The 27,692-nt window shown below is 35.8% G+C and overlaps 1 protein-coding gene across 1 annotated transcript in view; it reads right to left on the bottom strand.

Annotated features, from left to right (window-relative positions):
* LOC121301879 (calcium/calmodulin-dependent protein kinase type IV-like) overlaps positions 1 to 27,692 on the bottom strand; it is a 94,371-nt gene that overhangs the window by 11,727 nt on the left and 54,952 nt on the right. The window contains exons 3-5 of the mRNA XM_041231570.1: positions 25,000 to 25,062; positions 22,990 to 23,072; positions 21,008 to 21,080 (exon numbers count right to left, since the gene is read on the bottom strand). Coding sequence (XP_041087504.1) covers positions 21,008 to 21,080; positions 22,990 to 23,072; positions 25,000 to 25,062 — 219 coding nt within the window. The remainder of the gene's footprint in view (positions 1 to 21,007; positions 21,081 to 22,989; positions 23,073 to 24,999; positions 25,063 to 27,692) is intronic.

Raw genomic sequence — 27,692 nt, 5'->3', positions numbered from 1 at the left:
TAGTGCCAGAATTATTAATCAGTAAATGAACATGAAAATGTATTTAAGAAACATATCACTGCTTATTCACACATTTAAATAAACAAAATGAAATGACTCTTGGCCACAAAAAACACTATGAAAAGCCTGCTTTGTCAGTTAATTTTTTTTAATTTTTTTTTACTGTTAACTTTAAATGAGAAAGGGGGTTACAAAATTGTTCTCATTATCTCCTAGAATTAAAATCTACATTTATGTTTTTCCCCAGACACAGTTTTAACTCAACTTATAATAGTGTTTGACATTGCCCTTGAATATGTGGGACACATTTTGAGTTATCTGAGATAGTCTGACATGATTTTCAAGGTAATTGCTTATTCTTTGACATAATTTTAGATTTTATGGTCTACATAAGAAATGGGTGAAGTCTGGTACTTTTCAGTGCAAATCAAAGTCTGAAGATTCAAGTCTGAACGGACACCTTTCTGACAGCTATGGCTCCAACAGTTGTAGTTGTCAGTTGCAAAGTTGAAGCAATAACATGTCAACTATTCTGAGAGCAACATGTCATCTACAGTTAGTTGCTTCAACATGTCTTAGAAAAAAAAGTCTGTTCAGTGGTCTTGTGTTCAATCCAGAACTAGGTTGGTCTACAGTTTGCATCACTAATTAATTTGCATTGCCTATACTAGCAGGGGAAAAAGAAAAGAAATAAATAATATATATATATTATTATATATATATATATATATATATATATATATATATATATATATATATATGGATCTTATTTATACATCAAATAGTTTAACAAATAGTGGAGTAGTTTAGAATCATTACTGCATCACATTATTTCCGATATTTTCCACTTTGAAATGCTAAGTTATATGCTTATTGATCCCCACACCCACCCTCGTGATGCACTTGACCCATAGAACTGGCAACCAGCCTATGCACTCTCACCCTTAGTCAAACTGGCCTTGCACTTGAATTGATCCGCTTCCATGTTTCGTTACAATGCTGGACCAAATCAGTGCAGTCACCCACATTTACATTGGGTATATCTAGCATGGGACACATTTTCGTTATCCCACTTCAGATATTTAATCCCACTTCAGTGGAATAACATGAATGGGATAACATAACTGGAATAACATGCTTACCAGTTTCGAATGTGTCGTTGTTTAAACTCCAATCCAGTGGTGTACTGACGAAATTCAGGACGGAGATGCGTTTTAGTAGTTACCGATACGTGTTTTATAACTTTAAAATGAATGAGATAATTTCAAATTGACTTCAGTCAAGAAATACCATCGACCTATCTGCCTGCATCTGAATTATCTGAATAGCCTGTAGCCCCTTCATGAACACAGGTAATGACTGGAAACAATAGAGAGGCTGCAGATTGACAGACAAGGTCAAAGTTCAATCTAAAAAGACGGTTGCAAAGAGAACATAAACAAGGTTTGAAATGAATCCACGTCAAAGCATAGTCTGTTGACAATGAAAGTAAAGTAGATCCGCCAAGTCAAATTCCTGAATTGATTTAATTTACAACGTGTAGACATTTTATTGCTATTTATTTAAAACATATACTTGGTGGTATAAACAGAAAACTGAATGACCGTTCGTGGAATTCGGTTTTTATTTGCCTTAGGAGGTTGTCCTTACATTAGCTATTTACATTTACTGGGACATCCTCCTGTGGAGAATAAAAACTGGTACAATGAACGATCATTCAGTATCCTATATGTGTCTACTGTAAGAAACAAATGAAGTTTTCCAGACCTCATTAGTCAAGTAGATAAACATCTTAGTTCAGTACACAGGTGAAGAAATTAGATGAAACATTTGTCCACTTTGACAACTTACAAAGTTGACCTAATGCTTTGGTTGAGCACTTGGAAGTTAGAAATACTAAATCTTAATAACTAAAAATATTACTTTATAACATGGTTTGTTTTTTGTTGGTTGTTTTTTTGCATTGGGAATTCAAATAGACTCCCCCTTAAAAATGACAAACAAGGAAAACATGGAGACCAAAAGTAAACAGCTGCTGGAAAGATCTTAAACTCTGCATTTAGGAAAGAGCAAATAGGCTTACTTTTACATCATTTTCATTTCCCTATACATCAAGCATGCAATAAAAAAATAAGGTTTGTCAGAAGGCCGAGTTGCTTTGACAGGGGTATTTTTAAGTTCACTAAATCTTGAATTTCTGAATAAAATATTCTCTTTTGTGGATTGCTACATGATTAGACTGGGCTCTTGAATCTGGAAGTACTGTGTAAATAAACTTAAACAGGCTGCTTCTTTTTTGACAGTTCAGAAACCAGATGGTGTGATACTAATGAGCATGTCCATGCTTTCCTCCAAGCTTAAGATTTTCTTTTTTTTAATGCAACATCTGTCTCAGGCTAATGCTGTTGCTGTTGCCAGCAGATACAGGGCTTGCACACCTGCACTATGTAGTGTACACTTTTGTGCAGACAGGTGGAACTTTCAAGCCTGAAGTATTTGTTAGCCAAACGGCATGTAATCTGTGATATATAGTATGTAAAAAAAGCTCCATCATCCTGTTGCAAGTTCTAGTTTAAATTAAACGTCATTAAACACTTATCATAACAAAAGCATTGATTAAAAGAAAATGATAATGCCAGAAGGATTACAATAAGCTTACATTTCAAATGTACCAAACTAAGGTACATTTTAGGCTTTTATGATTTACCACCATTTCCAGCACACCAGTTGCATTGAAACAAAATCAATGGGACAAGCAGCAGATAGGCCTGTCAGTTTCATTATGCTTTCCAGTCGAGGCACTGTAAATGACTGAAACACTGGTTGTGTTTACAACAACCTTTGGTACTCAAAACTGTAGAATTTTGATTCCATCATTCCGCCATCGTACTGTAGTTTTCTAGATTTTGGAAATGCGAAATGAGGGGATAGGCTGGTGGCATTTTGGTACAGATAACATCGTTCCATGGTTCAAAAACGTGTCAAATTCAAGGGACATTGAAGAATCAAGGACCTTCTCTCCTCTAATCGAATTGCAAGTCTCCTGTTAAGTAATGCTAGAGTTATGAATGATTAATCTAAAATATGGTTAGTTTCCGATTACTAAAAAAAACACAGAAACCAACTTTGAACGATTAATAAACTGCACAATTTCAATCGATTATTATACTACAAAACTTCACGTCTTCTTCATGGTCACGCATCATAAAAGTTACTTTCATATTCCAGCCACTTTTGATTCCAGCGGTTTGCGTCAGGCAACCACTGAAGCTGCTCTCACTCTAGGGTCTGTTGTCCAAGGGAACCTCGAGACCCGTCCTCCTGTTAAAGCATACAAAATGGCGTCACAAACAAAAACATACAGGGAGCATAGCATATCTGAACTCTTCGTTATAAATACTTCTCAGCGAAAGGTGAGAGTGCTGAAATACTGCAAGTTCATAAACACAAACTATTTTTATTTTCTTTAGACATTTATCAATAATCTTATTAATGACGTTTCGTTTCGCAAGAGAAACCCAAGGTTACTGTATTGTTTTACTGGGATGTTCAATTGAATTCGTATCTGTTACTGTCGACTCAGTTTCTCATTTTAGTTTATTCAGCGAGGCAGGTTAAGATTTTTTTGATTTTTTTTTTTTTAAATAAGAAACAAAAATGTTTTAAATTTCTATTTCTTGTATTACGTTTCATTTAACAATGAGATGAGTAATTATTAAATGAAATGTAATATAAGAAAGAATGGCAAAATTAATAATTACAATTATTTTTATAATATTTTGTTTCAGGTTGCCATTCTTTCTTTAGTAGTGACTTCAATATAATGCAAACTGTGTGCTTTGAGGGTTTTATAGTGCTGTTGAAAAAAGTTATTGAAGTTTTACTGTAGTTTTTTAATAAAAGAGAAACATTTAATCAGGAGCCTTTGTGACTTTTTCCCCCTAAGAATGATATTAGAATAATCGATTAATCGTAATTATTTTCAAATATCGAACAGATAATCGAATCGACTTGTAAAAGTGATAATCGCTCATCACTTTTCACACAACTTCAGAACAACTAACACAGAGCCAATGAAACTTGGTATCAAAAGGCAACCTGGGAAAGGACACAGAGCTACACCATTCCTTCCCACAACTGTCAAAAGCACAATATTAGAGATTTCATTTCTCTGAATAAATTACAAATACAGTATAGACAAGATATACACTCCTCCAGATTGTTTCTGGTAAAACCACTGAAATGTCAGAAGCAAAATGAACTCTCAGTGTTGAAAACCATATTAATAACCCCTCCTTAATTACCATAAAACGATGCTGGCGCAGTACTTGGAAGTTTGTTGTAAACCCATGTCATAATAAAAAAGGCAGGGTCAGGTGGATTTTTTTTTCAGGAACAGTAACGCTACAATCACAGCAGGCAACCTCTATTTTTGTTGTATCCAAAGTGTGAATAATTCTAACTGAGCTGCTTTTAATTGTAACAGTTTACACAGCCTGCTATATAACATGAGAAATAAACCATGTTGATTAATTGTATTGCAACATCCTCATTGGATGCCTTTATATTTCAACACAACTCCATGTTTAATGCTCCAAATGATTAACAATCTGTTGATTCAGTTGCCGTCGCTTAAACTTAGATGCTTTGTGCAGTTTGATTTTCAGTTCCTTGTTTTTTTTTAGTAATTGTGTCCAACTCAATTTTTTTATTTATACCGTTTATGGCCTCTTTGCAGTTACCGGTGTTAATGAAGGGGCTACCGGCTCTCTGGATAAGTCAGACGCAGACATTTCGGTAGCTGGCATTTCTAGGCTAAACTCATTCTGAAGGAAATTGGACACTAGAAATTAGAAATTATTTCAGACATTTTAAAGTTGTTATACGTACCAGTGGCAGTATTGTTTGAACTACCGAAGCTCTATCCTGAATTTCAGCAATACAGCTATGGCCAAAGTTTTGTACCAATAGAATCAACAAATTTCACTTCATAAAGTTGAATGAAGCCTGCTGAATAAAGTTACGTTAACAGATTGACTTACATATCACTTTGTAGTTTTCCATAACAAAAAACAGAAAATGTGACATTTCGAAGTCTAACATGAAATACTGTACTACAACTATGGCTTCCGGTAGACTTTTGCGAAATCATTTTGTAGCTTAATTGATTTCATGATGTTAAATAAAATATCTAAATTATGTTAAATGAGTTTTTTTTTTTTTTTTTTTTTTTTTTTTTTTAATTATGTCTCAATCCCAAAATTAGATGATAGTGAAACCTTTGGCCACATTTGTACACCACTGGAATGGACTGTAAGCAAAGACCTATGCGAAACTAGTCCTGGTAAGCATGTTATTCCACTCATGTTATCCCACTGAAGTGGAATAACAAAAAGGTATCTTAAGCTATATATACAAACACTTGTATAAACTGTTATTGCCACCAGGGGATGAGAACACATAAATACACTCCCATCATTTGAGTATACTAACGCTCTTATGCATGGGGGTAACCTAAAAACAGACGAAGGTCGAAGGCTATGAAAACTGCCATTACAAAGCAGCCTAAAGCTAACTAATATGAAACATGTTATAGTCAGTTGTTTTTTTGAAGGGATTTGGTCATTGTCATTCCAATAGCTATTGATTGCGTTTCTACCAATGCTAATTGCTCTCATATTATTGTCATAGACTGCAGGGCAAAACGTGGTTCTGTCACTGGTCAAATTCTCATTGTTGCTCACTACTCGGTAAAAAGGGCTGATTTACATGAGAGCAGGGATTATTCGGTGAGTACTTGAGAGCTCTATATTATGCTTTGATGGGTACGTGCTTTGATGGCTTAAAAAGACCCTATTAAAATAAAAACAGTTCAAAATATCAAGCAACTGCTTGTTTCTCCTTGCATTCCCTAAACACATAATAATTAAATATTTAAACACTTAGCTCAAGCACCAGTTTAGCACTGCAATCTTAAAAGAAATGATAAAATTAATACATTTAAATCTGCTGATAAAATACATAGCCAGTGACACACATGCACACTACCTATTTTCAAGGGTTTATCAGATTTCAGCCAAATGCAACCTGAAATGTCTTTAGGAGGCTGTGACTGTATGATGGTGATATGATATTTGATGAAGATTTGTGCAAAATCAAGGCTGTTACTATGTTCACATTGTAGAGTGTGATAGACAAGCAGACAGACAGACAGGCTCAATCAGTGCATAACGGTTCCTATTTCTTGAATGACAACCGAAAAGTATAGAGGCTATTGTTCTTACTTGTCCAAACACTTGAGCATAAAACCATTGTCTAGCTGTTGAGTGAAAGGCCACTTCTTTGTCATCATGAACCAAGCACTACTATAAGTGAAAAACATGTTGCGGACTTACTGGTAATAAATCAGTTGCTTTTCAATTCAAGTACAGAGACCAGAATTGAATTCACATATTTAGAGAACACTAAACAATCCCATTGAAAAAATTAACACCCTTGCTCTTCTCTTGGAGGAAGTATATTAAAAAAAAAAAAGGTATCTTTCTCAACAGAAAGAGGTAAATAAACTGAAGCGGCAGATGTTTTCTGCGCCCATGTGACCTTTTTGTGTGAAAAGAATTGATGAGAAGTGATGCATGCAGGGAATGATGTGTTCCATATTAGTGAGGACCAGCTGAATTCTTTTGGCTGCTAAACGCCAAAGTACAATTCATATCACGCTGAGAGCTAGAATTTGACAGCCTTATACTATTATTTTTTTATTTTATTTAGCACTGTTATAGAGGAATTCTTCAGGGAATTAACCCAAGAAAACCCAAAGAAAGTCTAAGCAGAATTTATTTTTTTAACCCAAGATGCTATTAAATCTTCACCAGGCTCTCTCAGACAAAATTAACATCTCTTTCTTTTCAACTGGATAATACCATTTTTCACGTATTTCTCTCAAAATATATTTCACATAGATTTGCAAAAAATACATATTCCTGTATTCCTATGAGGCTTTGTACAGCTGTACTTGTGAATGTAATTCATGTGACAGACAGAAGATATTCAGTGTGCAACAAAGTAAGCAGATTTTAATTTTTTGGCGTTTCTCCAACGGTGACTCTCAGGACCCAGTGTCATGCAGGCTGGGTGACAGATGCAAGTGCACAATACGCTTATCAATTTCCCGGAAGCAGCTTGTTACAGACACTTTCATCCAAGCTTCTCTGGATTGAACCGTCGGCCCAAATGATAAGGGCAAATGTTACTACATGCTGCAGTCTGGCTCATGCTGTGTCTCAATCAACACAAATATGGCTAAAAAGAATAAACAGAAACCTTCACACAGCTCACGAATGGCCGGCAAGCATTTTGTTTCACTCAACCATGGTCAAAGCGTGTCAACCCACATCCTGAGGCGGACTGCTGGAACCCGGGTTAACCCGGTCCGACCCAGGTACGTGGTTTCACACGACGCAGGATTGTGACCCGGTTAGCCAGGACCCGGGTCCAGACCTGGGTAAGATTGGCAGTGTGAAAGGGGCTCAACAGATTAATGACTGATATGTTTAATTAGTCACCAAAGTTGAGTACATGTTAAACTCACATAAACAAAAACAAATGAATTTAAATATTGTCTGCAAATTAAAAGCCTATAATATTATAAAGCTCATATGGCATATATATGATGAAAACAAAAAAAATAAAGATTCTGTGTAAATGTCCAATAACTGTTTAACCTATGAGATGCATTTTTATGAAAAAAATTCACTTGATGTGTTATTTATAGTTTACTCCTGTATTTATGTGATTTAATTAGATTTTCGCATACAGGTACTAACGTTTTTAATGCCTTAATGTTAGTGCCATGCGCGGTTATCAAAATTGGGCCCACAGTGTTCAATTATATGGCTTATACACTAGCTCTAGGCCAATACTTAAGTACTCTCAAATTTGAAGGCAAAAAAGCCTATATTGTTTTGTGTTTTAGGCAGAGGGGTTCTTTGTTTTTTGTTTTGTTTTTTTTTTACTTCAGATTTTGGTCTGAATGTTAATTTGAAATAACCTTGTTACAAACATAAAACAAAATAAATATTAGTATCTCTGAATAGATAACTGCACCCCATCTCACAACAGCTGAGACCCACAAAATGTTATCATTTTTTGAAATTTGACAATTAGGGTTGAGACATTTAGTTTCACATGGTTTTGATGGCAAACCTGTGCTTGACTGTGCTTTACTGAGCTTTATACCTTATTACAGTGCCTGCTGCTCCCTGCACATGTCAAAATTACCAGGCTATATCTGGACATGTGCAGGGAGCAATGATTGTCTCTCTTTAATACTCCAGTGTGGGATGAGCAATATTACCTGTCAAATAAGAATATCCCAACTGATAACTTCACTAACAAACATATCACTGAAAAATTATTCATCTCATTGATGGCACAAGGTAAAACGTTATAAGGTGGCAATGTATGTTTTTGGATCATTTAATGACACTAGACTATGTGACAGACAGGGCTATATAGTTCTGTGGAAACACTCAATTAGGTATTGAAGCACTTCGAGAACGTTTACTCGCAATGTGCTTCAAAGCTGCCTGAGGGAATGCATTCAGAATTGGGTAATTCTTACAATTCTTCAAGTGTCACAATAAACAACACTGGAGACAAACCTGTTGCATACGAGTTGGCAGCCAGGCAACAAGAACATGGCTACTATGTGTAACTCTATCCTCTGCTAAGTAAATAATAATAATAATAATAATAATAACAACAACTAGAACTGCCAGGCAGTTTTACAGCTCCCAAGCCCCAGTATCAGTCCCCGTGTGTGTTTAGTTCTCAATGTGCCAAATTTAAAATCAGCAACTTCAATTGTTCCACAGAAAAAGACTTTGAAAGTTTCTGTTGCTCAAAAATGCGTCAGGCAGCCATTTTGTTTACCGTGAGTTTCTTAAAAGTCAGATCAATCGCTTCACCGGTTGTCAAGAAGATTTCGAAAGGTTTTATTGAAAAATACGTCATGCCACCAATTGCAAGGACGCAGCAGCAAATTTTTTTCAGCTTCTGACAGCCAATGTATCCAGAACCTGATCAGAACCTGATCAGTCACACAGCTTTGAAGCAGCAGCAGTTTAAAGTTTTGGGAAGAAAAGAAAATAATTAATTAAAAAAACAAACAAACAAAAAAAAAAAAAAAACTTTAACAATAACAATAGGCTTCCCAGCCTTTGGCTGGGAAGCCTAATAATAATAAATAATAATAATAATAATAACACTATGTAACACAATTTTTGTTCCTGGGTAGTAAGTGTTATTTCCTAATTGCTTATGTCTCAAGTATAGAAAATATTATTCCCCACAAACTTTGCTTTTGTGACCAGGACAGTGATATTTCAAAATATCACTATTTCCAATGGGAAAACGGGCAAATGTGCGTCTTTTTGTTCACATAAAGTCAGAAAAAAACAACATATGAATCCAAATTAACATGTATTTATACTAAAGTAATACAAAAATGACTACAAAAGATTTAGAAGTGAGTAGTTTTTCGAGATTTACGATTATACTGTATTTACAGTATAATCGTACTGTGAAATGCACTGGATATGTTCCAGTTTGTCGGGGGTAGAAGCAATAAGGAGGGGGGATTGTCATTTAGAGAAAAGCAGGCATATGGAATGGGAATGGACGTCACTGCAATAGCTGCATGTATGAAGAAAAACTGCACTGGTTATTTGCTTAAGTGTTGGTTGATGTTAACTTTGGCTGCTTTGATAATATTGTGTCTAATCTGAGGAGAGGAAGAGTGTCAGTGAAACACTGAAGCAGGGGAGGTGTGACAAAGCTTATTAAAACAAACCATGGGAAACTAACCCTTACAAAAGTTCCCCAAGGTAAAAGCATAAAAAAAAGTGTAACCAGGTGTAGCAGATTATTAAGATAAACTCTCCAAAAGAAAACAGCGCACACTGAACTGAGGGGTAGAGCTATTTCTCTAGCTTTTCAGAATTACCAGACAATTTAATGATACTTATTTACTGTTCCATTTCTTTCACAAAAATTTGGGTTGAAAATGTACTTTAACGAATGCAGACTTTAGCCATCAAAATAGCCACATTTATAATATAGCTGTCACTGTTTTCATTGATGTTACAGTTTGTGAAACTGAACAGTAGAGGACTACATTTTAATTTAAAGTTGTATTTATTTTATCTGCAATAAAGGAACTATGTCTTTCCAAAATATTAACGGTTGCAGTAGTCAATAGAATGAACAGTTAACTTCAATATCACATTTAAGTTTCCTATTCTTAAGAAACAAGCTTGTAACCAGCAGGTACTCAGTTCAAATCCCAGCTCAGCCACTAAGTCACTGTGTGACCCTGAGCAAGTCACTTAACCTCCTTGTGCTCTGTCTTTAGGGTGAGACACTGTTGTAAGTCACTCTGCAGCTAATGCATAGTTCACACACCCTAGTCTCCTATCTTGTAAAGCACTTTGTGATGGTGGACCACTATGAAAGGTGCTATATAAAAATATTATTCTATGTATTGGTCATTTTTCATTTTCTATTGTAGCATTCACTGGTTCTCACCACCCTTGTTCTGACTGACTAGCCTCTATATGTCACTGTCTCTCTGGTTCGGTTACTTCCTGTAGTCAGTTAAAGGGCACAAAGTATAAAGCACATCACAGCATTGAAAAAGAGATGTAAAGACAGTATATGCACAAAAAGCAAGGCAAACTACAATATTACCACCAATCTGTACTTACACTGGCGTGTTTTTGGTATTGTATTTATTGTATTTACTATTAAAGACAGTGGATAGTAACAAGACATGTTTAAATGTATTTAATCTGATCTGTAGTAAAATATTTCATAAAATAACTGAATTAAAACAGCAAATACATTACAGCGAAATCAAAAGGTTGATGCTGTGATAACAACGCTTGCTTTCTTTTCAATTTATTGGAATGGGGTTAGCATAAAAAATGTTACAATATCACAGCAAGTCAAGGTACCGTACCGGTAGGTAAGGTTTGGTTTTTAATATCAAAATAAACATGTCAGCATAAGCTAAAAAAATTAATTGGCGATTCCAAAAAGAAATAATCTTTGCAACTGAAGCAGCTAACTGGCCTAAAATTAGCCGCTCAACGTGTAGTTCTAGTTAATTTTCAATATACCGGTATGAGAAGTGATGACACATTTGCATAAGTCCTTGAATTTCATAAAATCATTTGGGGATCATATTCAAAAAGTTTAAAAGGAGTCATTGAAATAACTGGCAGGGCAAGAGCTTGTTACCGTTAGATTTGTAGAGTTAGGAACAAGATAATGACATGGATTGCACTGATTGACACATCAGACTTTTTTTTTTTTTTTTACTATGAGCTCAAGTACCTCTCTGCTCTGGGAAAGTATCCATTGGGGAAGGATATACTGTCAAATTCAAAAAAATTGTATAAACATTTTCATCACCTTCAAATACCACTCCTTACAAAATGGTTCAACGAAGTAACAGAAACCGAAATATATATGTGGAGATGGAGACGTCTTAATCCTCAGCAAAACAGGTTCTTTATGTAGGTCAGTATCACCTATTGCAATAGATAAGAAACATAAAACAACATTATGAAAAAAATAATAATTACAGGACTATTACCCTACCTTCTGTTCTTTTGGGAATACAACATATTAACAGAATGCCCCAAAGCAACGTGGTGCAGACTTTCAACTGTATGTTGGCACTTTTTTTTTTTTTTTTTTTTTTTTCCAAAAGATATATTTACATGTGTGTAGCATTCTGGAAGCTAATTAGAATGTGGGGGACTGACATTTGAATGAAGTAAATTTCAGAACCTATTATTGTTAATAACTTCATCTGGCTGGTACATTACTCATTTAATTTAATAGAACACATTACTAACCCAAGTTAGCTGGACTTACTGCCTGTCTCTGAGGATTCAATACATTCAGAGTATTCATTTATTTGAGAGAAAGAAAGAAAGACATTTCTCATGTAAATATGTGATTTTGGGCAATGGACTATACTGGTTGAATTGGCTGCTGTTTTTTTTTTTCTTTTTTTAATATATTATTAGACAAATGTATTAAAATGGCTGCCAATTCAACCAATCCAACATAATAAATACCCCAGACTGGCATACCTCTGTGAAGCCACTGTTTCCATGTAATATAAGTTTTAAAGATCTAAAATTATTACCGTCAATAATCAAATGACCACTCTAATATTTATTACAATTGAATAAAGTATTGTTCAAGATACAGGCAAAGCAGAGGCAGATTAATAATTACAGATGTACTGGGGTCTCCAGAGACGATCACACAAATCTTAAAACGAATACGATTCTACTGAAGAGTTCACATTGCTTGTAAATTATTGTCTCAAAAACTTGAGCCAGCTGAATTGAAGGAGTCAGCTGATAAGCAAGAAAAAGAATTGCCTGTGACACTACTTGCAGGCTTCATCCAAGTGAGTAAGGACCACTTGTGATTGTATTTCCTGCTTCATATATCATGTTTAAATAGTTGGGAGTCCTTATCTTCATTTATTTATCCTCTGTGGTTAGATAAGTGTGTGCTGCTGGCAAGTTGGTAAACAGGGAAGCTGCAGATATTACATTTTCTGAGCTCTGCGTTTAGTCATCACTGCTTTTGCTGTGGGAGTTGTCTATTTCATTTCAACTTAGAAAACCACACAGTGTGGCCCCTTAAAGAGAAAGAACATTTTCTAACATAAAATGAAAGACCCTGCTGCTCTTAGGAATGCTTTTAACTCTTTAGGTAGTCCATAAATCACCTGACCAAAAGTCTGTAGGTCCCAAACTTTCAGGCTTTGAATTCTAAACTTTCTTTCTTTCTTTCTTTCTTTCTTTCTTTCTTCTTTTCTCTAAAAGCCCCGTAAAGAGAAAGAAATTTCGACGTAGATGTTTCTTTCCTGACCCCAGAAATTCTTTTAGTGAAGGCCTTCTGAGCTTTCGGTCTGTCGTGGCTGGCGTGCTTTTCAAATTCCGCCCCCCCTTCCCTTTCTGGCCAACCCCCCCCGCCCGCCCCCCCCCCCGTGCTTTTCTTTCTTTCTTTCTTTCTTTCTTTCTTTCTTTCTTTCTTTCTCTTCTGAAGCTGCATGTACAAAGCATACAGTAGAAGAGATTAGAGGAAGGCCAGTTAGAAATTAAATGTACCGTGTATTACTGTACCCTTTCAATTTCAAATACATTCCATCACTTTGTAAACTCTCCTATTCCCCACATATTAGAGCCATCTGAGAACACAGAAGGATTTTTTTTTCTTTCTTTTTTAATTTAGTAGTCGCCAATTAGTTTTTGTATTTTCTCCCAATTTAGAGTATCCAATTATTTTTAGGCTCAGCTCACCGCTACCACATCCGCACTGACTCAGGAGTGGCAAAGACAAACACATGATGTCCTCCGAAGTGTGTACCATCAGCCGACCACTTCTTTTCACACCTCAAAGCTACAGCGTCGGAGGACAATGCAGCTCTAGGCAGATTACAGGCAAGCCTGCAGGCGCCCGGCCAGACTACAGGGGTCGCTGGTGCACGGTGAGCTGAGGACACCCTGGCCGACCTAAGGGGGAAAAAATGCTTTGGTATCAGAGTTGCATTTCTGTTAAGCAACTGGATAAAAGGCTTTTAATATGTTACTTTTGTAGAATTTTGCCAAATTAGTTGCTATAGTAACAGCCTTGCTGTTGCTTCCCAGAAGGAATTGTCCCCATGTCTAGCAAGAAGCAGTCACTCAGTCCTTATTTCTTTCATTCCATTCCGGTGATATTTCACTGTTATTTAACTGCCATGGCAACCAAAAACACATTACAGGTGTCACTCATTAAAAACAACGTAACCTAAATGCACAGCAAGTAAAATGTAATTCAGCTCGGAGAATCCACAATGAATGAATGACTGCAATTGTAGATGATATAATGAGCGTGATGGGCGCTCAGGGCCTGAGTAAAAGAAAAATTTGGCCGGAGCCTCGTCCATGGGTGCCTGAGAGCAAGGCCGGCTGGAAAAACATGAACAGTTACATGCATCCCAGTGCCGCAGATAGGAACTGGCTATGGGCCACCTCCCCCCAAAAAGACAAGGCCGCCAAACCATAAATGGAAAATAATAATAAATAATTAACGCACCCCACAGTGGCGCACTGCCACCTACCCCCTAAATATTGAAGAAATTAATTAAAATGAGCAGCTGAGACATGGCCCGTCCCCCAGAACATGACTGCTCTGTGGGAGAGAGCCCAGCCTCTCCAGCCCGACCATGCACCCCGCTTTTTTTTTTTTAGGGGGAAACCTCAGGAAATCCATGGCTGAGGGCGGCCCTTCCTCCAGACTCTAAGCGGTTGACTCCCGTTACAGCTTCTCCGTGCGCTTGACTGAGCGGCCGAAAGAAAAAGAAGCGAAATGGGAGAATAACACACAGAGCTTTTATGCACTTGCTGATTACGCGTTGGTTAGGGGCAGATTCTCCTTGCAGAAAACCAACCAAGTTTACAAAATAGAATCCTATGCATAGTTTAATTGAAACTGGACAACTAGCACCCAAGATGAAGCTTTCACTAGCTCAGCCAATCAGGTGTCAGTGCCATCAAAAAGAATATTAGGTCACCATATATCTTAGCAGTATGCTGAATATCTTGCAAAGTTTCAAAGATCTAAAAATAGTGTCTTCATCAATAACTAAATGACCACTCTAAGATTTATTACAACTGGATATTGTTCAGGATATGTGCAAAGCAGGCAGATGAATAATTACACATGCACGGGTGTCTTCCACTGAATAATGGATATTAATTCCTCACGGCCGATGGCAAAAATGACACAGACACTGTATGTTCCACTCTAACAGGTGTTAACCCTATAATGACCATCCATTATAATCCAGACTACTTGTTTCGCCTGTCTGTCTGGATATTGATCAGTCTCCATTTTCATTTATAATCTATTTATCATAATCCAGCTTTATTTAAATGCTGCTTTAAGGCCAGTGTGAGCTGCACAGGGGTGGTACCGACAGACTGGAAAATTGCAAACGTAATACCGATCCACAAAAAGGGAAACAAAACTGATCCAGGTAACTACAGACCAGTAAGCCTGACTTCTATTATATGCAAACTTATGGAAACTATAATAAGAGCCAAAATGGAAAATTACCTATATGGTAACAGAGTACTGGGAGACAGTCAACATGGTTTTAGGAAAGGGAGATCGTGCCTAACTAACTTGCTTGATTTTTTTGAGGATGCAACATCGATAATGGATAATTGCAAAGCATATGATATGGTTTATTTAGATTTCCAGAAAGCTTTTGACAAAGTCCCGCACAAAAGATTAATTCTCAAACTGAACGCAGTTGGGATTCAAGGAAACACATGTACATGGATTAGGGAGTGGTTAACATGTAGAAAACAGAAAGTACTGATTAGAGGAAAAACCTCAGAATGGAGTGTGGTAACCAGCGGTGTACCACAGGGATCAGTATTAGGTCCTCTGCTATTCCTAATCTACATTAATGATTTAGATTCTGGTATAGTAAGCAAACTTGTTAAATTTGCAGACGACACAAAAGTAGGAGGAGTGGCAAACACTGTTGCAGCAGCAAAGGTCATTCAAAATGATCTAGACAAGATTCAGAACTGGGCAGATACATGGCAAATGACATTTAATAGAGAAAAGTGTAAGGTACTGCACGCAGGAAATAAAAATGTACATTATAAATATCATATGGGAGATATTGAAATTGGAGAAGGAATCTATGAAAAAGACCTAGGAGTTTTTGTTGACTCAGAAATGTCTTCATCTAGGCAATGTGGGGAAGCTATAAAAAAGGCTAACAAGATACTCGGATACATTGTGAAAAGTGTTGAATTTAAATCAAGGGAAGTAATGTTAAAACTGTACAATGCACTTGTAAGACCTCATCTTGAATATTGTGTGCAGTTCTGGTCACCTCGCTATAAAAAAGATATTGCTGCTCTAGAAAGAGTGCAAAGAAGAGCGACCAGAATTATTCCGGGCTTAAAAGGCATGTCATATGCAGACAGGCTAAAAGAATTGAATCTGTTCAGTCTTGAACAAAGAAGACTACGTGGCGACCTAATTCAAGCATTCAAAATTCTAAAAGGTATTGACAGTGTCGACGCAAGGGACTTTTTCAGCCTGAAAAAAGAAACAAGGACCAGGGGTCACAAATGGAGTTTAGAAAAAGGGGCATTCAGAACAGAAAATAGGAGACACTTTTTTACACAGAGAATTGTGAGGGTCTGGAATCAACTCCCCAGTAATGTTGTTGAAGCTGACACCCTGGGCTCCTTCAAGAAGCTGCTTGATGAGATTTTGGGATCAATAAGCTACTAACAACCAAACGAGCAAGATGGGCCGAATGGCCTCCTCTCGTTTGTAAACTTTCTTATGTTCTTATGTTCTTAATAATACAGTCCAGGGCTTGTATCACTTTGGAATGATTCCTTTACAGAAGTACCCACCACAAGATAATCGCTTCATCACACCCAAAAACTCGACAGAAGATGACAGGGATGTACCAACAGGGTTACTTGGAGACTAGCTAATAGAGGCCGCTGCTATAGCAAGAGAGGAGAAACATCAGCAAACATCGTTGCAAAGCCAGGACGCGAACCTCACCAAGCAGTTGTGCCTTTACCAATATAAATGTACCCATGCTTATACGATGTTCTTGGACATGATAAACCACCTTTTTTTCCATGACTCTTTACCTGAATGGTCTACTGCATGCTTATCTGTGCTTTATTGTATTTCTCTATGCTTTTACTAAAGTATACCATTGTAAATGTTTAAAGGTATTACAGCAGGCCTTATATGGGGAGGGTTCAGGACATTTCATTTAACCTCTCACAGTATCACAGAAATAGGTCTGATTTAATCTAGATCGACTGCAAACTAAAAAAAAAAAAAAAAAAAAAAAAAAAACCATGAATGGTGTATTTGCCATGTATCACTACCAGGCCCAAACATGAAACTCTTACCTAGTTTGCCACCATCACACTGCGTTCTTCCAGATCTACATCAACAGTAGGATTCAATCTAGAGACATATAATAACCTCTAATGCTCTGGATAGGGGTCTAACATTCTAACATTCTCTAGTTATTTATTACTTGTGATCCATTGCAACCTATATACTGATGTACTGCAACCTTAATATTAGAAAATGCCAGCCTTTTCAGTGATTAATCTAAGGCTACCATATTAACTATCCATAAAAGGAAATTGCCTTTGCTTTGATAGATTTGTCTTCCCTTTACTGTTGGTAATTATAAGTTTCCAGTGACACCTGCTACCCCTTCATCATGCAAGCTTAATTCAGCCACCACCATTCAGGTGTGTCTATACTGCAAGAAATCAAAGACCATTCATCACATGGGTGTGTAGAGAAGCACCTAATTATGAAGCATTCAGAGTATGCCAGGCTCTTCATTTTAACAAAATGGTTCACGGTCCCTTGGCCAAACATTTTGAGACATAATAATAACACACACACACACACACACATATTTTTTATATATATATATATGTGAACATAATTTAGATCTTATTTAGCATCATGTAATCAAAGAAATTACAAAATGATATCACAAGTGTCTACTGGGAGCCATAATAGCAGTACAGTATTTAATGTTAGATTTCAAAATCACATTTTTCAGTTTTTATCAGTTTTTCATTAAGTATATGGAAAACTTCAAAGCGTTATGTAATTCAGTATGTTAAGGTAACATTATTCAGTAGGTTTTGTTCGAGTTAATGAAACACAGTATGTTAATTATATAGGGGGGTCCAACACTTCTGTCCATAGCTGTAGGATGGTATCAGAACAGGAAAGTGGATGCAAATAGTTTTCTTGTGAAAATGATCAATATCAATAAAGTGTTAATAAAATGCAGTACATCCATGGCTTTACTGAACTATTCTAATCCCAACTTTTACTGTACGTTTTTCCAAAGTCAACAACATATTGTTTCATATTCCAGATTATGCAATTGTTCAATATCTCTGTGGTTTCAACTAGTAATAACCATAATGTTTTGACTCCCAAAGCAAGAAATCTGGTGGCATCAAGTAACATGAACGGTATGGTCACTCAATAGGTGCGGAATGATTAACTCAGGGGTGTCACACTCCAGTCCGAGGTCCGCAAGGTCTTCTGGTTTTCATTCCAACTTAATCTCTCAATTAACATAACTGATCTATTTGTTGAATTTTACATATTTTTAATATTTTTCAAGGTCTTTTACAGTTGATGGTTGCACATGATTCAAGGTACACTACCTATAAAACATTTAGCATTAAATGTGTCCAGTTAATCAAATAATAAGACTAATTAAGTAATTGAGAGCTCGGGTGGAACGAAAGCCAGGAACTGAGTTTAACTAAGTTTGCATAGCAGGTTTACAAATTTTTGGTTTTAATACAAGCTTGATTATTCAGTGTACAGGCAACAAGCTCAAATGTGTCTTACTAAATTCACAGTTTAAACCATGAATGGATCAAACCGCTATGCAATGGGAGCCTTATTTCCATTTCTACTTCTACACATTTTCCTTATATCATCGGTATATGTAAATCTGAATATCCCTTAAGCAGCACAAAACAGCACAGTACCAACCCTCATAAAAGTTTAGTAAATCTTCACAGTCATTTTGCTGTTTACCATGCTTCTCCTTATATCTTTTTGGCTAGCCATGCTGTTTCTCTGTCTGTGAAAGATCTGATTATGTAACATCCGTTGGGATTTTGTTAGGGTTACACTGCTTAAAGCAAAGAAAGTCCACGTAACACAGAGAATGGCAATGGTAATTCACACAGAACATTGGGACGGGACAGGACGGGATGGGGTGGGGGATATGCTTTGGTCTTTTTTTTTTTTTTTTTTTGTTAAGTATAATATAATGCAATAAAACAAAGTAAATTACGAGTGATTTGAATTGACATCTTTGAAGAAACAACCATCCACACTTTCTACATTTTCTCCCTATAGCTATCAACTTAAATTCACGTTCAATGAATTGCACACATAATAGCTATAGGGATCAAAAATATGATTGATCAGCTCCATTCGAAACACAAACCATGTCGATTCATCTCCACAAAATGAAACCACACAGGACGAGACTTATGTAACTGTCATTCAAAACATAACTACATGAATATAAATTCTTTATCATTTGTTACAAGAATACAAGAAACTGCATGATCCTATTCCTAGTCTCAGCTAGATGTCTGTATTTGAAAATAAAAACACTACCCTATGAGATGTACACTTCTCTGACTATCTGCCATCTCGTAGGGAGACATAATACCTAGAGTCGCACAATCACCCAGTGCATCAGTCCTCAAGATAATAATGCTCTTATTTGATTAACATTACCAACATTTACCAATATTTCTAAAAAACACACTTTTCATACTTTGTTCATAATGAATGTTTGAGATAAATATGGCAAAGGATGCAGCCAATCTTATATCCTGGGTTAACTGCAGATAATTAGTTTCTCTCCATAACTCCAAACACTTACTTGTACATTCTAAAGTAACAGTTCAAAGGTAAGAAAATCTGGAAGACAAATGATTCAGCAGTAACCCAATGCCTCTCAAACAAAATGCCTTTCAAACAAAATGTAGGACGTGCAGACTGAGCAGTTATTTTCACTGTCTAATTGCCTTCCAAATGCTTAAACACAATACAGTACTGCACTGTAGGCTTTTCATGATGTCATATCTTGACAATATACCCTTTTACCTGTCTAAAATAAGAAACATTAGTGTCAGTCTTTCTAGAACATCATGGCACCAAGCTTCTGACTAGTCATTTTGGATGCAATTTAAGAATGGATTGGGTGATCGAATAAAGGTTAATCTATTTGTGGTTGCTGAGGAATACAGGTCAGTTGTAAGAATATGAAAATAAAATGGCATAGAATAGCTGTAAAGTGCAAGCAACTCTGACAAGCAGGTAGAGAGCAAACATGCCTTAAACACTGGCCAGGACCAGGAATGTCTTTATCTTCTATAGAAGAGCCTTGCCCACATCAAGAGTATAGCACATTGAATGAGCATATGGTAAAGTTGTATACATTAGAGACTGAAATTAGGTTAGTGTAACGTTATGAATCTGTGAATCTGTTATAAACTTATTTGCCCTTATATACTGTAATGTTATAGGAAAACTGGTGCATCTGTTTTCCAAAAGATTAGCACAAATGATTAAACAATATCATTATTTTTGTTCTGTTCGTTTGTGGGTATCCTTTCTACAGGAGACATGCTGATAACTTCCATACACAATTGTATTGAGGTTATTCTGGGAGCAATTAAGTGATTAGATGATTTATTTATTTATTTATTTTAAACATTTGCATCAAAATGTAGTAAACAGAATGAAACAGAAAATAAAGTGAGAATGGTACAGTATTAAAGTCAAGGAGTTCATTTTTACTCTTTCGGCCATTTTTCTAAAAATATCCAAAATGTAAAATTTTGTTCATACCACAGTATACTATAAAAACAGCCACACAGTCCTTCATAACCTAGCTGTCTGTCTTTGCTCCTGTAGAAAATATCCTAACACTCGACCTCCATCTCAATCCTATCCCACCCCAGCTCTCACTCCCTCAGGTCAGTACCCTCCTTCTCAACAACAAAGAATCCCAAAGGCAGGCCATTTTGTAAGCATGCAGCGTTCTAATCAAACGCATTTCAAAGTGTTAAACAAAAGATGGAATGTGTGAAATCTACTGTTTTAAACACCAATCTTAAACCCTAGCATAAAACTCTTTATGACTGGCAAATATTAACCTAACAGGTTTACAGCATTTCATAAACACACAGTAGTACTACAGTATGCTCTCTTTCCTCCTATACTCATTACGAGAAATGTTAGAGACCCCAGCGTCTCTAAATGCTTCTTTCTTTAATGGAAATGAAAAGGAACTTACTGCTACCGCCGCCAGGATTTGTTTAACAGCATCCGCAGCATCACGTTCACTGTAATATCCTTTCTCCACAATCCTAGAGAGGAATAAACAAAGACTAAATACAGCAGTCCAATAAAGACAGGCATCATTCATGGAACACTGAGATACACATTTATTTTACATTAGCCATTATCAGTTTAGAAAAAATGAACTCAAATGAAATGCATTTTTCATACCAGCCCAAACCTGTTTCTATCATTCATGCATATGTTTGTTCATTCAGTTTTTACATACATACTGTAGGTATAGATTTGTTGTTCACGGTTTTTTATATTTTAGACTTGAACTACAGTATATTAATATAATTTAGATCTTTCATTTAACATCATGTAATCAAAGAAAGCACAAAATGATATTGCAAAAGTCTATTGGAATTACAGACAAAACTGTGGTGTGCATGTTCTCAGTGTACTCTGATTAGCATATATAGATTATAAAGAAATGCCCTGTGGTTATTTACTTAAGAGACAGAAAACCATAAGATGAAGTGTACTACCTTATCTTGTTTTATCTCTCTCGTATTGAGAGTCCCCCTGCATTATCATCTTAACAGAATAAATAAAAAAAGAAATGCAACACTTCAGCACATTGACATGCTTTCCTAGAAAAGACATCCATTGATGTATTACTGGATATAGAAGTCTTTGATGTATTTTACTAGAGCTTATACTATTTTACTAATGAAAGGTAAATAGCGAAGGTAAAGGAGCTTACAAAATATGCATTCTGGTCTGCTGCTTGCATAATAAGTTCCAGATAAAGGATTCAATCAGAGAAATATGGTGCTTAAAAATTACACAATCAACACAGCACTTTCCCATAATCCAAATGCCAAATATAGTTATATGAAATAACATGTCTATATAGGGAGTTTTACTCCAAGACAGGGCATGCAGATTATTATAATTATTATTAATATTAACTGATTTTTTTCATTCTGTTAAGAGCTACTGTGATTTTATTTCCACTCAGCCAATCTATGTGAAGACTGAGGTGTAAGTGAGGCAGCCTCACCGAAGGTAATATACAGTAAGTATCTCTGAGGAAATGCATTAAGAACAAATATTATACATAACAGTAGGCTTCCAAACACACACATACATATATTATTATTACATACCTGCATTCTACAGCCCAAAGCTACATACTGTACATTTTTATAAAAGGTGACTGTGCTGCATAGATAAAATATTTTCCTTCAAGTCATATATTTATCAATATTAAATGTTGTGTACCAGTTAAATAGAAAATAAAATCTGGCAATTTAGCTCGACAAGCATAATCTCAATACTACCTCCCACAGCAAGCAGGCCTACCATATCACACCTTATTAGTGAATGAGGCAGGTGCTCTACTTCTGAAATGCCAGTTAAACTTTTATAAGGATGGCTTGTGCTCTGTTAAATTTTATCTATACTGCATTATCAAGTAAAGTAAAGCAATGAATGGTTTATAGTAGATTGGTTTTACAGATTTTAGGGAGATCATGAAGAGATTCCAAAGATGGGAAACTTCAAATAAAAAGCCTGTAATGACAAATCGCACAAATCGAATACTGCAACAGAATTATTTCAGCTTTTTGGCAAGGGTTCTTGTTATCTGAAGGAAGGAAGGGAAGACATTTCAAAGCTTGCTCTGGCAATGCTGACTTCACTGCACTGCAGGTTGTTTTTGTGCAGTAGATCGCTTCACAGGGCCACAGAAAGTACAATATTTAGCTGTAGTTTCTTCCAGGTACGTTATTTCTCCTTAAACTTTAGACTAAGGCAGTGACTATTTTTTTGTTGAATAATTACAGTTCAGAAAATGACCTGTTTCATTAAATGTCCCCAGGTTTTAGAACAACACATTAACAGTGACGTTTGAAATACTCACTTAATATGAAGCAGCAAACTGTGTAAATAGCATTTCAATTTCCAAACAAACATTAAAATAGGACTCACCTGTCAAACAACTCTCCTCCTGTGACCAATTCCAACACCAGACTGATCTCAACCGGGGTTTCAAAGATCTCTTTCAGTTTAATCTGCAAAGAAAGCATTTTGTAATGTGATGTTTTGTAACAATTGCAAGTCGCCCAGGATAATAAATAAATAACTACTACTACCAGTAACAACAACAACAACAACAATAATAATACAATCGTAAACATTTAAGTCTGACATTCTTTTATAGAAGGCACAAAGGAATAACCAAAAGTGGAGCTGCGGTTCACAATTCATTTAAAATCCTGGCATCTCAAAAGGTCAGCTTGAATTTATCGGTTAAGCCTAGCAACTAATTTGCTGCTGGCTGACCCACTCTCAACATCATCTGCATTATAGTTCAGCATATATTAAATCAAAACAACAGTTAAACAATGATTAAGCAGGGGGCAAAAGGAAATGGTAGTTTTGTAAATGATATAAGAACAGGCCCAAATAAAGATATGTATATTCACGTGTACAAAAACAAACAGTACACACTGTAAAGAAGCTGAGTGAATGTTATGGAAATGGCAAGCCATAAGTATCCTGTAATTGAATTTCAGAGCTTTATTCACAAATATGTACTCATTTATTTTTAAAAAACAAAAACAAAAAACTGATGTTGTTACAGAATAAGAAATAATTATTTCCATGTAGGCAATTCACCTTCAGAATATATAATTGTAGCTGGAATAGTGTGAATATGTCCAGTATCCAATTGAGACATACAGTACAGTATATTAGCACTAATCTTAAACTCCTCGTGTTAAGCTAGGTTAGTAAATCCATGTTGTAACTCAGGAGTAAGAAAGTTATTTACAAACTCTAGGTCTAGAGAAAATGCTTTCACAATTTTGGAAGTGGGAATATAAAGTTATTATAAATGATATGCTTTTTTTTCCTGTTACAATATTGCAAATTGAATTTAAAAAAGCATTATTTATGTTATTTTCTTCCTAGAATGATATGAAGCATTGTGTGATCTGCAGAAAGTTATGCAAATTAAAATATTGTTTATGTAGTGGATTCATATGTTTGAATTAGTTTATAAATTATAAAATGCAGTTAATCAGGAAATATTGTAATGTAATTTGATAGATATAATTAAGACACACAGTACTATATATTAGAGCCAATTACCACTATTCTTGGACCTCATGTTAATCTGGGTTAGTAGAAACCAGTCAACCAGTTATTGCATATATTAGTAATATATTTATTTTTAAATCAATTTAATATTAAAAACAATCTACTATTCCTTTCTGTGTAAATCTTCAGGCGTCATGGTGTTGAGTCTATTTATCCATTTATTTTCCTTTATCCAGTATTTTACATGATCTTGTTATTTCTTCTAAAACTACAAATAGAAGTAAATACATATAAAAAGCTATTTTATTACTTACTCCCCTGAGCTTCCCAGTGTAGGAATGCAGTTACTACTCAGCACTGGTGAGCCCCATGTCTGCAGTTACAATTATGACTTTTAAAACCATGTGTTTAGAAGCTTTTTCACAACTTTCATGTGATTTGATTTGCTCTTATAATGGTGAAATTTGCAAATCCTGATTATCCATAATTAGTGATTACACACACACACACGTTATGCTATAAAAATGTCTGCATATTCAATTTATTTCCTGTTTAATATTGTATTATGTGTGTTATCCATCACTATTTACTGTTGTTTCTGCAGATATTATTATTTATTATGCTTATATTTATTAAAAGCTGACTTTGGTTTTTGAAATGTTGGGTTTAGAAACCACTAGGGTGTGCAACTGTAAATTCAGCTGTTTCTGCAGATGTGGCCTAACTGTTGTTTTTTTGTTTGTTTGTTTGTTTTTTATGAATAACTCACTATGAGTAAACTCCAAATTAATACATAATGATGCATCTACCTGAGACCTGAAAATGAGACCAATAATTAGAGACCAACACAGACAGAGGAAATGACAGAAAACATGCAATCTGTTGCAATTCACTTACGATATTAGGATGTGAAAGTCGAAGTAAAACACCAATTTCCGTCCGAACAATCTTCTTGTCAACCTGCGAAATATGAGAAAAGCTATGAGATATTACAGAATTTGTATTTGATCAAAGAGGAGCCAAAGGGTAATTAGGAAATTACTGTATTTTAATGACCAATGCAACTGTACAGATTCTCATTAATTAGCTCTGGATCTCTCTCTCTCTCTCTCTCTCTCTCTCTCTCTCTCTCTCTCTCTCTCTCAACAGTTAAGCTGAATCCTACAACTTACAAGTCAAGCTCAATCGTACAAACCTGTAGGCCAGACACACAGGCCGAGAACTGTTTCCCCTTTGAAACGTTATACAACAGAAAGCCTTTCAAAAGGCTGAGCGAGTCCCCATCCACTACAGATAACACAGACATAAAAAAAGGTGGTAGCTGCTTCTGCATCCAGCGCTCAAAGAATATCACGGACATTTGCAGAGTTTTTTGAGACGTTATAGTAATAAAATAATGACTTGGATCGCACTATAAAGTGATCAGGAGCGGATCTATCAGTATGCATGTCTATAAAGAGGTATGTGAAAAATACAGGGAACAAGGGGTTGGGCTTGGCTGTAGATACAGTACTGAGTGTCCTTTTGTGATTCAATGCCTTTTAAACCTGTTTTACCCTGGAAAAAAAAAAAAATTTAAACAGCATGTGTAGAATAAACAGCGCGTGTGAAAATAAATTGGACCTGACACGTCTGACAAGTGTTGAATAAATGGGCTGCAACGGGTTAACACACACTCAAAAACACAAAATTCTACCAAATTTCTCATCCTTGACCTTTATTATATTAATATAAAGAAAAACATAGTCAAAGAAAATACTGTTTGACTATGTTTTTCTTTATGTTTTTCTAATTCAAAATTCAATTTTCAGAGGGGGTTAATGACCAGTGAGTAGAACAAGGTGCTACACATGATGGTAATGTCTAAGTTGAGCCCAGAGTGATTTTTCTGGTCAGGGTCACTTTTTAACTTTAGGTTGACCTCTGTTAGGTCACATGTCAAAGGGGAAATAAAAAAAAAAAAAAAAATCAACTCAGTTGGGTTCAACTTTTCTGGTTGGGTTAGCGTGGAATAACCGACCTCTAACAAATGGCCAATTGCTTAATTTACCCACAATACTCGTTCTATATAACAGACACAGGATAGAGGTGGTCGTTAAAAAGTGTCTTAATTGGATCTGGGGGTGAAAATTGCCTTACTACTGTGTGCCTCTGCTATTATCCTCCCCCTCATGCAATTACTTCATGATACAGCAGCAGAAGCAGGCATGCTGTACACAGTCCCATAGAGACGCACGATACTTTCACAATGTGTGTTCCTACCCTGATCTACACTTCTCAAGCTGCATAGGTTTCCACCACATAACCCCAATTCCAAATAACCCCTTTGCTTTTTTACTCTTCATACAGTAAAAAGTCCTGGACACATAACACACTAAGTGGTTTTGGTTCATTACACACATCTTGTTACACTGAAAAACCACTGCAGTGTAATATGTCTTAAGGCCACAGGTTGATTTGGTCTACTTCCACTTGTGATTCCTTGGTTTTATCTCCTTGTCTTTCATTAGCCTTCAGCTTGGGTTACCTAACAGTTGCTGCAGTCAATTAACCAACGGGTAATGATGGTTGCGTCAGACATTAGTGCTTAAATAACATATTAATAGATGCTTTATGAAGTGATCCTTAAAGTAAAATATGATACTGTTTGGTTTTCATTCAGCTGTTTAAACAAATTCGAATTAAAATGTGGTTAATAATAACAGGCTCCGAGACAGAATTTCTTCTGTGACCTTTCTGATTATTATCCACATCACTATAACATACTTTCCATTTTACTAAGCCAGGAAATGAAAGCAGGCATACTTCAGAAAGTTTACTTCAGCAAGTTTCTCATTACTTGAAAGCAAAGGTTTCCAACATGGGGAAGAGACACTTTTAGCTCAAATTAATATGGATGATATGTCAAAGGTAACAAGGCAATCATGTAAATAGCTGACTGTATAATTGTAATACAGCAGCAGTCAAAACTGTTAAAGAGTTAGATGACTAAGTACTTGATTGTTAAAAATAATGAATAACCGTCATCCACTGGAAAAATCAAAGGTCAACATTTTTTAAAGAAGCTCAAAAACAGAAATGCTACCTGTATACAACTCACATGTCAGCTGGCTACATTAAGTCTACTGAAGAATCCACTCTAGCTCTATTGCACACTAACAGGGGCAGTTTTGAATAAATTGTGAAAATAAAACTGTATAGCATAGTACCTGTGCACCAATAAATGTACTGAATGTGCAAGAGAAAAGACCTTTGCCATTACTCACTGGCAGTGTCATCCAAAGTACTGCTGAATACCCAAAACAAAAAATAGACTTTTCCAACATCTTAACTTACACTCCGAGCAATTGTCGCCTATTGTTGCCTCCCACTGTGTGATGCGCCGGCCTGCGTTAACCTATTTCGCTACAATATTAATGTGAACTTACATCGATACTGCAGAGATTATTGTGCCTTCATTTCAATTTTTTTTTTACGATGCTTTGCTGTCCTCTATTCCACATACACGTGAATATAATACAGTACTTCAAATAATGTAGACCTATATTTAAATTTCCTTTTTTTTTTAATTTACAACTTAGTAAAAACAA

Source organism: Polyodon spathula, chromosome 2 (genome assembly GCF_017654505.1).
Source record: "Polyodon spathula isolate WHYD16114869_AA chromosome 2, ASM1765450v1, whole genome shotgun sequence".
Classification (NCBI taxonomy): domain Eukaryota; kingdom Metazoa; phylum Chordata; class Actinopteri; order Acipenseriformes; family Polyodontidae; genus Polyodon; species Polyodon spathula.
This window is presented reverse-complemented; position numbering and strand designations above follow the sequence as displayed.